This window comes from Mustela putorius, unplaced genomic scaffold (genome assembly GCF_011764305.1).
Source record: "Mustela putorius furo isolate JIRA1106 unplaced genomic scaffold, ASM1176430v1.1 tig00003896_pilon_pilon_pilon, whole genome shotgun sequence".
Lineage (NCBI taxonomy): Eukaryota > Metazoa > Chordata > Mammalia > Carnivora > Mustelidae > Mustela > Mustela putorius.
Genome location: NW_025422045.1, coordinates 4,001,456 through 4,013,784, shown reverse-complemented (window position 1 = coordinate 4,013,784; position 12,329 = coordinate 4,001,456). Strand labels below are relative to the sequence as shown.

General features: G+C 49.7%; 1 protein-coding gene across 1 annotated transcript; it reads right to left on the bottom strand.

The window, feature by feature from the left end:
- Nucleotides 1-544: 544 nt before the first annotated feature.
- FOXB1 (forkhead box B1) lies at nucleotides 545-3,731 on the bottom strand. Its single transcript, XM_004758784.3, has 2 exons — nucleotides 3,347-3,731; nucleotides 545-3,068 (listed from the first exon to the last, which is right to left on the bottom strand). Exon 2 carries the CDS (start codon nucleotides 3,010-3,012, stop codon nucleotides 2,035-2,037), a length of 978 nt encoding a protein of 325 aa, XP_004758841.1. The 5' UTR covers nucleotides 3,013-3,068; nucleotides 3,347-3,731; the 3' UTR covers nucleotides 545-2,034.
- Between the last annotated feature and the right edge of the window lie 8,598 nt (nucleotides 3,732-12,329).

Genomic DNA, 12,329 nt, shown 5'->3' with positions numbered 1-12,329 from the left:
TATGAATGAGTGAAATCTGTTCTAATCAAAGTGAACAGGTTTCTTGATCATGGAAAGTGAACTTCTAGGTAACTTCTGAAAAAGCAAATTTCTACAACTGAAATAATTTAAGGAGCGCAGAAATGAATACTCTAATGCATCAGAGTATGAGCACTGAGTAAACAAGTCTGCTTCACTTACTGTATCTCCATGTAGCCTCTACCTGATTTCTACTTAAGCCTTATAGTAAGTATACTTTGTAAAATGTAAATTTTAAGATAGATAAATATACGAAGTATTGCATTTTTTAACGAGTTTCTCAGCACTACACCTGATCTATTCTAGAAATACTTCCCTCTTTCCCTCGGCTTCAGGAATCCATTTGAATAATTTCTCCCTCAATCTGCAAGTGGGGGAGATTGACTATTTTAAAAAATAAGATATGAAAGAGACAAACTATTCAGACAATGTATTATCAAAAGCATGCTTAGAGAAGCACTACATCTATCTTTTGTAAAGTTATTTTGCAGCAACTCTTCAAAAACACACAAAACTAAAATTTGGATTTACATATTTTAATGAGAAAATATTATTTGGACTAGATTCATAATTTAATGTAGACACCTTTTTAAAATTCTTTGTCTTAAAACAGGCATGCTGGGAACAAGAACATCAATATTTAAAATGCCATGCTAATTCTGAACAAGGAGGGAGAAAAATGAAAGGCAAAAATTTTACAGCCCTGATGACACTACAACTTTTTTTTTTTTAACTTAAGCAGGTCACACCAGAACAACAGTTCGTTTTCCAGCAAATTACCTAAGACTCTAAAGGAATATAGCAAACAAAAGTGCATTTTACACAGTGTATAATCATTCCTATTCACAAGCATTTACATCTCTTTGCAGCCCTTTAGCTTCTTGGGAAAGTTCTTGTAGCAAAGAGAAAGACTTGTCCATGGGAGACCTATCCGGTGACATCTCCTTCATGTTACCAGTGAGCTAAGTTCTTCTAGGGTTGCCCTTGATGCTTTCTTAGTTTGGGCTTATTTCATTTTCTTTTCTTTTTTTTTTTCCTTCCAACAATAAAATAAATAGCTAAAAGGTCTCTAAGTAATAGGAAAGTTAACATCCCAATTAACTTTCCATCCCCCCTTCCCTCCCCTAAACCTGGTCAGAAATGAAGAGTAAACATTCACATTACAACAGGTACTTGTAAAGTGGGCTTTGCCCGCTCGCCCGCCAAGCAATACAGATTCAAGTTCACTGTTTACATTTTACCGGGCGCCTTTGTAAACAATACTACAAGGTTACTTTTAGTTTTGTTTTGCTCGTGTTGAGGACTAGCGTCCCCTTCTCAGTTTGGCAGCCTCTCCCCTAACTCCCAGTGCCTGGAGCCTCTGGCAGGAAACAAAAACAAAACAAAACAAAACAAAACAACTCCGCAGAAGCTGGGAGGCTGGGCCGCTACTCCGGGAAGCTGTGGTCCGCCCAGCCCCTGCCCGATGGGCGGAGGCGAGTGGGGTAGGAAGATTAGTGGTCCCTTTTTCCGGCAGATTTCCAAGACGTAAACGAGATCCGGCCCTCCGCTGTGCGGCTGCAGCCCTAAGGGGAGATCTGTTCCAGGAAACCTCTGAGGCGGTTTCTCTTGTCTTGGAACTAACTGCGCGGAGTCCAGAGCCCCGCCGGTCCAGGCCGAGGGAAGACGTGCTCCTCTCGGCAAAGGCGGGAGGCAGGATCTCCCCAGCCTCTTAAATGGGAGAGGGTTTGGGCGCGGGGGGGGGGGAGCCGGGAATCGGAGGGCTTGGCTCAGGTGCCCCCTGCCTTCCCCTCTTGTGAAGGCGAGGACAGCTCCCACGCGCCTCCAGGTCATCTGCAAGTTCGTGTTTTGTCTTCTGGGTCCAAAACAAAGTTCTCCTGGTGGGGAGAGGGTTGGCCGAAGGTGAATTGGATAAGTTAGGGTGGCGGTCCTAGGCGGAGGAGGGCAGGGCTGGGAGGCTGGGAAGGCAAATAAGCTTGCGGGAGGGGGACAAGAGGGGGCTCCGGCTGTTGGGGGTCAGTGCACCGCCACCGAGTGCAAGGCGGAGGCCGGGCTGGTGAGCGTTTCACTGGGAGTGGCGGGGCTGCTTTGGCTGGTGGCTGTTTGCGAGGACGTGGGGCTGAGCGAGGGCGGCGAGTTCGAGAGCAAAGTGGGGATGGGCGCGGGCAACGCGGGCAGCGCGGGCACTGCGGCCGGTGTAGGCTTGATTGGCACCGGGATTGCGGGCAGCGTCTGGCCTGCTGCATGGCATAGCGGCTTCAGTGGCACGCCGTAGGCGCTGTAATCGCCACTAGCCATGGAGATGGGGGTGGCTGAATCGATCATGCCTGCGGAACCGTACACGTGTGGCCAGCCAGTGCCCAGCGAGCTGCTCATGGTAGTCAACTGGTTGGGGAGCGGGTAGGCGGCGGGCACCGGCTGCATGGCGGAGAAGGCCAGACCCCCAGGCATCTTGTACTCTCGAGCGATTATATTCTCGATGGCGAAGGGGTGCTTGAAGCCCGAGGGCTGTGCCACGCCGCCCAGGTTGTAGGCGGCGGCAGGCATCTGTGGCAGGTGCGTGCCGGAGGCCGCAAGCGCGCTGAGGCGCAGCTTGGCCTGCTGCTGCAGATACTGCGCGGCGTCGGCGGGCTTGCTGGGAGCCAGGTGGTCGGACTTGAGCACCTTGAAGCGCTTGCGGCGCCTCAGGAAGCTGCCGTTCTCGAACATGTCCCCGCAGCTGGGGTGCAGTGCCCAGAAGCTGCCCTTGCCCGGCTGGTCTGGCCGCCTCGGGATCTTGATGAAGCAGTCGTTGAAGGAGAGGTTGTGGCGCAGGCTGTTCTGCCAGCGCTGCGTGTTCTCCCGGTAGTAGGGGAAGCGGTCCATGATGAACTTGTAGATCTCGCTCAACGGCAGCATCTTCTCTGGAGAACTCTGGATGGCCATGGCGGTCAGCGAGATGTAGGAGTAGGGCGGCTTTTGGTCGCTGTACGTGTTGCGGCCGGGCCGAGGCATCTTCTTGTTTGCCCCCTTCTCGCTCCGGGTCCGCGCGGGCCGGCGGCTGCTTGGATCTGGACGGGGAGAAGATAATGGGAAGAGGGGGGAGCATGGATGCACAGACAGACACCGCGAGGCCAGCCAGCCAGGCCGAGTACAGACCAGACTTGGTGGGTAGGGGCTGCGGCGCCGGATCAGCCCGCGCCCGCACTCTTTAGCTGGCAACTTTGAGTGCAGAGTGGGGTGCGGCCAGGGGGCGCGAAAGGGGAAGCCGATGAGCTGCGCGAGGGAAGCATAGAAGTGAGCTGGACCTGGAGCGGGACTGGGGCAGGGATGCAACCAGAGGGCTCACCTTAAAGTTGCTCCAAGTTGTGCGTCCGCATCCGGGATGGCACTGCAGCTCTCGGGTCCCTCCCAGTGCGCAGCCGGGACGCAGTGTCGGGTCTCGGCTAGGCTCCGCACGTCTCCGAGCTTCGCAGCTCAGCCCTGCAGCGCCGGGAGCTGATCAGTCCGCTGAGCTTCTGGCCGTGAAATCCCCGGGCGGCCAAGCTCGGCTGCAGAGTCCCCGCGCAGACGGCAGCAGGGCGGCCTCGGGGCTCGGGAGGGCGCTGCTGTGGGCTCCGCGGCTCCGCTGAGCTAGGTGGCTGCCTCCATATCCTCCCTCGAACCATCTGATAGTTTTAAGCGGTGACAGGAGCAGAAAAGACCCCTGTAGCGGCGCTTCATTAATGTGCCACTTCTTAGCTATCATATGACAATCGCCTTGGGAGGAGGAGGAAGAGGAGGGGGAGCGGGGGCTGCAGAGGGAGGGGACTGAGCGAGAAGGGAGAGCCTGGCCAGCTCTGGTTTCTTTCACACCTATTTACATGGACACCTTGGCCAATAGGAATCACTTCCAGCTCAAGACTGGGCGAGGGGGAAGAGCCTCGGTCGCCGGTGGTGAGCGGGACGCCGGCCAGGGTGCGCGGTGTGAAGGTATGAGGAGGTGGCGGCCGCGGAGCAGGGATTCAGGCGACCACTCACGTTCACAGACCGAGCTGCCGCGCAGATGATGTTTGACATGGAAATTGCTTGGCTGGGGTATTCTGTTTCCTCTGCATTGTACCGGGTTTGTATTGTTAGCTAACTTAAGGCACGGCTTTCCCCTGAAGCAGACCCTTCTCCTGCGCTTGGCAATATGGGGCTGGTTGCATGGGATATTACAATGAAAATACACCCTTCCCCTTAGTTCTCCAAGATACAGGTCAAAGTTTGATTTGACCTTCCTTGGCTACTGCCATAGCTCTACACACAGTGAGTGTGTAGCTTAAGTGATGGGGTTTTAACAATACTTACAAAAATATAATCGGACAGCCCCTTGTAAAAACCCATTTTGTAAGTGTATTGACCAAGTTAAAAAAAAAGTCTCTCTGGGCCAATAGGAAGGGTCTTCACTGTAAAAGTCCTTTAGGAATTTAATTAGGCACAGGATGAAGGCTCTGGGGCTGTTGGGGCAGGCAGTATGTGGACCTGGGGCAGGGCCCGAGTTTGTTTGACACACTTTATCATCAGATGAATGGCAGGGTCTCATGCTTTCCCCAGGTGGCTGGAAACTTCAGGAGTTAGCCATTGCATGGAGGTTTGCATTTTACAGCCGGAACTTCGTCCCTGTCTCCATCCCTCCCCCTTCTCCATCTCCCCCCACCCCACCCCTGCAGTTGACAGAACATATTTAGAGCGTAGAGAGCCTAGCAAACGCTGCCTGCCGACCCACTAGAACAGCAGTACCTTCTAGACTTGACAGTTTTCCTTTTTGGGAGAAAGGACAGAGCGGGGATGTGCCTAGGGTCCTCCTGCCTAGTGCCAGCTGTAGGCTCCCTTTGGTCCAGATCAGTCTCCAGAGATTCAATGACTTATTATTATCATCATTATCATCATCATCATCATCATCATCGTGGGCGGCAGTGGCGGCATCATCATATTGCTTTGAAATAGTGAGTGGACCCTGCCTGCATGCACTTAGTCAAGGAGTAGACCCTGGGAGTTCCCACTGGTTTCTGCACATTCTCCAACCTTTATGGGTTTTTAAAAGAAATTCTTTTACCTCGTTGTTAGCCTCTTTTCCCACTCAATACCTACTGCCCACCCTGAATCATCTTCAATCCGGAAATATGAGAGCTTTCTCTCCCCCCCACCCCCCCAGGAGGAGGAGGTGATGGTAGTGGTGGTGGTGGGAGAGTTCTGGGTGTGAAGTTTGGATACTTTTAGTGATATTAGAGCATTATTAGTGGAGCCATTTGGAGTTAGCATAAAAATCTTTTGGCGCACGTGCGCGCGTGCACACACACACACACACACACACACACACCCCTCCATTAACCACAGTTTCGGAGGTGGTCAATAACTCACCAAAACGTAACTTAAACACGATGAATTTAGGAGATTAAACAATTTCATTAATATTGAAATGGCTCTCGCGTCTGGGCTGCCTTGCTTGAGATGCAAGCACACGTTTTTCAATATTAACAGAAGTGCTTGAAGAAAAGAATAATGTCACCTTCTTAATTCGGAAAAAATAACCAGGAGGAGGAGGTGGGTTCGAGGGGTGGAGGCGGGACGCTGACCTGTCTCTGGGGGCACGGCTTGAGAAGGGCAGATAAACCCTCTGCAGATAAACGGGTTGGATTCGGGTGGAACCTCCGCGGAGCTTTGGCTAAAGGCGGCGCCGTCCTTGCCTGAGCGGTGCGCGCTTTAGCTCCTAACGAGGGGTGGCATTTGGGGCTGTTACTTGGCGCGGCCCAGTTCGGCTTGAGGGTCCAGGGATGGGAGGAGCTGGGGAGACCTGGAGCCTAAGGGACCCCGATGAAGAATAGTAGCGAGGGCTTGTGTTTTCCAGACGGAAAGGCGTTGGTCCACAGCTTTCGGCTTCAGAAGGCAGCTGGCCTCGGAGGTCCAGAACTAAGGGAGCTCCTGTGGCGGAGGCAGGAGTGCTCCTGGGAAGGAAAGGTACCACCATCGAAGCCCCCAAGGGTCTTTTAGAATCATGTTAGCAAAAGTGTGCATACTGATCTATAGAAACGTAGATTAAAATATTGAGAGTGGTTGGATTGGGGATATGTAAGGAAAGGAGTGAAAGATCTCCATTCCCCCAGTGAGGGCCAGGAGGATTCTTCTCGCAGGGTATGTGCGAAAGCTTGTTGAGGGTGGGGGATGGGGAGGGAGAGAAATGTTTTCTTGTTTTAACAATTGCCATTTTGTTGCCTTGCAAAGCGCCTTTGTATGGCTGTCGAAATCATTGCGTGGAATAAACAGAAGATTAACTAAATTCTAAGAAGTGGAAGCGTTTGGGTTAAAAAAAATAAGTTGAAATAAATCTTTGTCCATTTCCCCAGGGAAAGTTGTCACCAAGTCTGAGACGCGTGAGGATATAAGTAGGTATTCGTGTTCGAGGAATCTTCAGAGTTTGGCTAGGGTGAGGATGGGAGGTGAGGCATATTGCCTCTGCCCGGGATTAATTAAGGAAATCAAACCCAATAGCACAAGTTTGCCTTGGGTGGGGTGAGGAGCTGTGAGATGCACATTTAAAACACATACTTTACTACAGAATTCTATTTCAGATCCTACCGAAGAGCCTGAGGGAAGGGGGAGGGGATTTGCATGCCATTTACAGCGTTTTAAGACCGGTATAATGAAGAAGAGGAGGGAAGAAGCACTTTCCAGAAATCTTGAAAAGTGCATCAGAGTCTATTGTACAGAACCCAAAGCAAACAGAGGCTCTGGGGAGGGGGCACATCCGACTTCGAGGCTTAGGGAGTTGTTGGGAAAACTGTATAAAATACACATAAGTCAATTATACCCATGTGCAAACCAAATGGAAATCTCTTTCATGCCATAGTCATTCATCGCCTCCGCAGAGCCCACCACCGACCACCTTTCTGCTTGGAGAGTTCGCAATAGCCTCTTTTCCCACAAGCTGGACCACACACGGCTACAGATTTCGTAATAATTTATGCTAATTTCCCTCCATAAATCCACAATTCGCTTCAGTGGCACCCGGGCTGCTGAGGGAGTAAAAAGGAGACAGAGGGGTGACAAATACAATATTGATTTTGATTCCTTCAGTTGTCAAGCAGGTGTATGTGTGCGTGAACGGCGGGGCTGGGGTTAGGGGGCGGGGGCTCTAGGAGAGGAAAACCGTCCGGGGCCAGGCCAGCCCCTTCGTCCACACTCCAGAAAGTAACGCGCCCTGGTTTGTTAATATTTACCAAACACCGAGGGAGGTGGAGGGAAAGTACCCAGCAGCTTCCGAAGGTTTCCTAGGCGCCAAAAACAATACCCGCCTTCCCGACTTGGAAAGCGAACTCGGGGCAGCCTGGAGCGTTTGGGGGCTGTGTCTTAGTGTGCCCCTTCTCTTCTTTCTCTCTCCCTCAGAGTCCTTCCCTCCTTCTCCTTGAGTTCTCCACCCCACCCTACCCTCGTCTCTCTCTCCTCCTTTCTTACTTCACCCTCGTCCCTCACTTCTCTGCGCTTTTTAATTTTTTCCTCTTTTCCCTCTACTTTTTCCATCTTCTCTACCAAATGGCAGTGAAATGTGCAGGTGGGGGAAGGTCTTCGGGCGTGCGCAGCATCGAGTTTAGATTTTAGGGCCTCCTCTGGCCGGCCCCACCTTTCCAGGCCGCCTCCGCATTTGCCCGAGTTGTCGGCGCGCTCTGGGAAACCGCGCTAACTCACCGCGCCGCTTTGTCCCATCAGTCATTCTTCACCAAATCTGCACTTTGGTGGCGTGAAACGACTTAGCTTTTCTTTCAAAAGGATTTTGTTCCTGGGGTATTCAGCACTAAAACAAACTCCCTCAGCCTGTCAGCAGTCAATTTTTAAAAATTGTCGTTCTAAGTGTCCTGGAGGCTGTTTGTCCTCAGAATCTGAGCGCTTCCGCCGCCAGCACCTTCGTCTGGCATAGCCTAGCTCTAGTGTTCTAGATCTGGGGACAAGAGGGAACCCATTCAGTGAGCTGACTTGGCTGGGACCACCGGACACGGGCTTGCGGGTTCTTGGGCCGTGGAGATCTGCACCCAGTTGGGAGCTGCGTCAGGGGAAACCTTTCGGCCATGACTTTCCCAGGACCGCCCCGGGAGTTTGAGCCCACACTGCCAGGCCACTTCGACTGAATCTGATGGGAGATCAAACTGCCCTAGGAAGAGAGGTGGGGGAGGGGACGCAGTGTGCCCTGTCATGCCAACCGTCTGTGAAAGGACTCTGTGCCCTCTCCCTCCTTGTTAGCCGGCGCCTTCACCCCCACCCCCACCCTCTCGCGCAAGGCAGCCAGAGGAGCGCACCTATTTTTCCAGATAGTAGGAAGAAATGTCAGCCATGGAACTTTGGAGCCATGTATTTCACTGGTTGGTGACAGGGCTACCTGAGCTTTGGACCTTAAGTCATAACAAGAAGGTTGAAAATAAACTTTTGATGAGGAGTACATTGCCTAAAACCAGTTCTTCCCTCCCCTCCAGTCTTGCCTGGGTTCTGAGAAAGGCAAGAGTCTCCTTCCTGCCCACTCTTTACTCCCATCCCTGTGGGGAGGCTTATATTCAGAGATGTCCCATCCTTATTCCTCAGTAGGGCCTTTGGCTATGACCTGTGGCACCTGGAATTAAAATCTGTTTTCCTTGGAGTTGGGGGAAAGGGAGTGGCAACACCACATACATTTTTTAAGTATTTCCCAAGCAGCAGCTACAATTTGGATAGGATAGAAGGCTCAGTTTTCCCTCCACCTCAAGCACAAAACAAACAGTTGCTGGCATTAGGTGCCAGTCCTCCTTGTCCTCCATCCCCAAGAAGTGCCAACCCCCACCCAGAGGGAGCAGGCAATTTCAAGGCTTGTGAAAACAACTCTTGCTCTGCTGGTCATAATGTCCTGTCTTTGGAATCAGTTTGCTAAACACCATTTGGTCTTTGCTTGCTCCGAGATTTTAAGTCTTTAAAGCCAGAGTTTCTAAATCCAGTCCCTCTTTTGCACAAACAATTGCATAGCTTTAAATTGGACATTACCAAACCTATAAATGTATTTGTTTAAAAAGTTATTTGCGAAAGGTTGGTGGAAGGATTTTTGTTGTTACCGCTAAACCCTGTCCATAAGTTTTGCTCTATACTGTGTGAAATAGAAGAAGCAATTCAAATCTATTATTATTATTGGAGGAAATATTGCTAAAGCCACCTTGGTATTGAAGGGATTAACTTGCTTTTCTCCCAGCCCCTAACTCTGGGGTTAAGACAGCAGTAGATCAACTGTATAATGTGTGCACTGTTCGCTCATTTGTACAAGCAGAACAAAGGTTGGACTAAGCCAAATTGCATTGCACTTGTGAACCGAGTCCTGATGTGAAGTATCTTTTACAGCGGGGGGAATGAGAACAATTTCGTGTATGTCTAAAAGGGAATAACAAAGCCACTTTCTCGAGCATCTCAAAGTGAAGTAGCGAGGCGTGACATTCCCAGGGTGAGGAGGGACAAAAGCAGGGTCAGGGGGATGAAAAAGAGAATCAAACAGCCACTTTCACATGTCTGCCCTCAACTGCTGCACCTCTCCATAATAGGAAACAAATGTTGTAAAAGGGGGGATTGCTCCCATTCATTCAAAATAGCAAATGATAGCTAAACAACATTGTCAAAACTGAATCAACTTCTGTGCAGTACCACCCAGAAAAAGGTATTGTGTTTTGTTTAATAGCGGGGTGGAGCAAAGGGTCTTTTTTTTTAAAGGGGAAGGGGGAGAAAAATCAGCCTATACTTTTCATATTAATTTTCTTTGTCAGGAATTACTTGTTTGCTCAGATTTGGGGGGGGGAATTCAGTATTTCTAGCTAGGCACTCACTCTTAAAATGTTATTTTTGGGAGAGAAATTTTGGGAAAGCAGAAGCACAAAGGCGAGGTTTAGCTTTGTAAAGTGTTTTAAAGCTTCCAGTAAATAGGAAAACTTTATCCTCCTTTGCGTGCGTTATCCAGAAAAAAACAAGATTTTGACTGCAGTAGCATATGGAGGTAAAAGCTGTATAGCAGACTAAATGCACTTTGCTTATGAATTTGAATAAAATCGAATCTGGGAGGAACTGCAAAATATCTGAAATGGAGAATATTTTGCACCTATAATATTTGTTGGTGCATTTTCCGGTGTTAATTTGTTTTGAAACCAGATAACCTGTAGGTCTCCAGCCTTAAAACCCCGCGCTTCTGCTTTGTTTGTTCAGGCTGAGGAGGAGGAGAGCTTAACCCTGTGGACGTGTGCAGTATGTGTTTTCTTAATGGCAGAAGCAGATTTCGCTGAAGACTACAGCATCCTTTAGATATAATAATTCACTGTGTTCCTGGGAAGGTTAAAACTTTTATTTTTCTGTCTGTCTGTCTCTCGCTCTACCCTCTCCCCCCTTCTCTGTTCTCTCTCTCTCTCTCCTTCTGTCTCTCTCCTCTGTCTCTCTGTTTGGGCTTTTTGTTTTTTGTCTCCAAGCGTCCCCTGCTGAGCTGCCACCCACAAAGCGGGTTTGGGAAAAAAAGAAAGAAAAGAAAGAAAGCGGCTGATCCTTACTGGCCTCCCCCAGCTAGGAATGGCTAGGAGGAGGGGCTTGCCTGGATGGGGCGGCGTGGTCTTTCCGCTCAGGCGGGTCTCACCTGGGACAAGAGCTAAGCTTCGCGCGGTCCGGCTACGGGTGCAGACCTCCAGCCGCACGCCCCTGCTTCGGGCGCTCAATTTGCTCACTGTTGGTGGGTAGCTGTGTACTGCAAGATGTAGGGAAAACCAGATTGCCCCGAGGGCTTACGCACACCCCAGACCGATCTACCATCCTCTTTTTTCGTTCTCTCCTTCCCTCTTTACTCTCCCTCTCTACCCTCATCTCTTCTTTCAGAGACTCTGGCTTTAATTACCGCAGCAGTACGGACACTAGATTTTAGGTCCGAAAACTAGCTGCCTTCTCAGCAATGCAGTGTCCACGATTGACAGTGCATTTCCTATGTACCCAGCCGGCTCATTCGAAAGAAGAAAGAAAGGGTAGGGGGAAGGAAACCGAAAACTCAAACATCCCCACCCCCACACCACCATCAGCTACACACCTTAGCTGCATAGTGGCAGGCCGTGCTGAGTGGGTGGCTCCGGAGTGTGGGATAATCATTAATTTGGCCGTTCAGAGATAGCGTTGGTGCGGTTCTTAGACACTAGTACTTGAAATTGTAGTTGGCATTACTCACTCACAGCAGCGATCCTAGTAAGGAACCTTCACTTCCCTCTCATTTATTTTATTTAGTATTTTTATTAGGAAAGAGCTTTGGAAATATGTATTTTTATGGAAATATTTATACATGTAAAATAAATATTAAATCGGCACTGCAGTTTTTCCCTGAAGTTCTTTCCCCCTCCATTTTTTGGGAAAATCCAGAACCATGGACCATTTAATAATTCCCAAAAGGCTGATCCAGCAGGTGATTTTCTTTGGAGCCGTAACCATTTGTTTATGGTGACCACCGCGATTTGATTGGTGGAGCTGAGAGCTTCCCTTAACCGAGGTAGGCTGCCTTCCTTACAGCGCCAGCTATAAAGTAAACCCTTCACCTCTCACTTCACACCCCTTCCCCAAAGCAGTTTGAATCCATAGTCTACCTGGCTCTTGAGGATACCCAGAGTTTGGGGAAGCTGCTGATCTCTCTGTTCTGCTGCTCTCTCTGCTGATCTCTGTACGTCTGTTCATCTTCTTTTTACTTAACAACAAAAAACTACACACAAACAGGGTAAAATATGTGGACCATACACAGTGAGTCAGATCCTTCCCTTTTCCCACATCACACGTCTTTTACCCCTTTTCAAAGGACAGAGGGAGCTGGCGCCCCAGATCTTCGGTAATTATTAGCTACTTAGGTTTCCGCGTCCGGATCCCCGCGACCTGTTGATGACTCCCAATCACAGAGCGCCGAGCTCAGCTTCGAAGTTGGTTATGTAAACTGCTTGTGTATTTCACATTATCATCCCGCTGACTGGAGGCAATGTAGATTTTCTAAAGATCTAATGAATAAACAACCAGCAACTGCTGGCGGTGTAATTTACATTGTTAATGCCTACATGTGTATAATAAATATGCATTTGTATGTCTTCAAATAAACTCTTTTTAGTTTCTAACCTGTGGTGATTTTTTCCCCCTAAAAGAAGGAGGGTGGGGGCAGTGGGGAGTGAATCTCATCTTTCCAAGAAATGAGAGTTTATTTCACTTGCGTGGCTCTGGTGAAAACTGTTCTGCCATCAAGCCCAGATGTGGAATCCGCAGCCCGGCTAGCCCCTCCGACCCGCCAAGGAAAGCTCGGCTGGGATAAGACC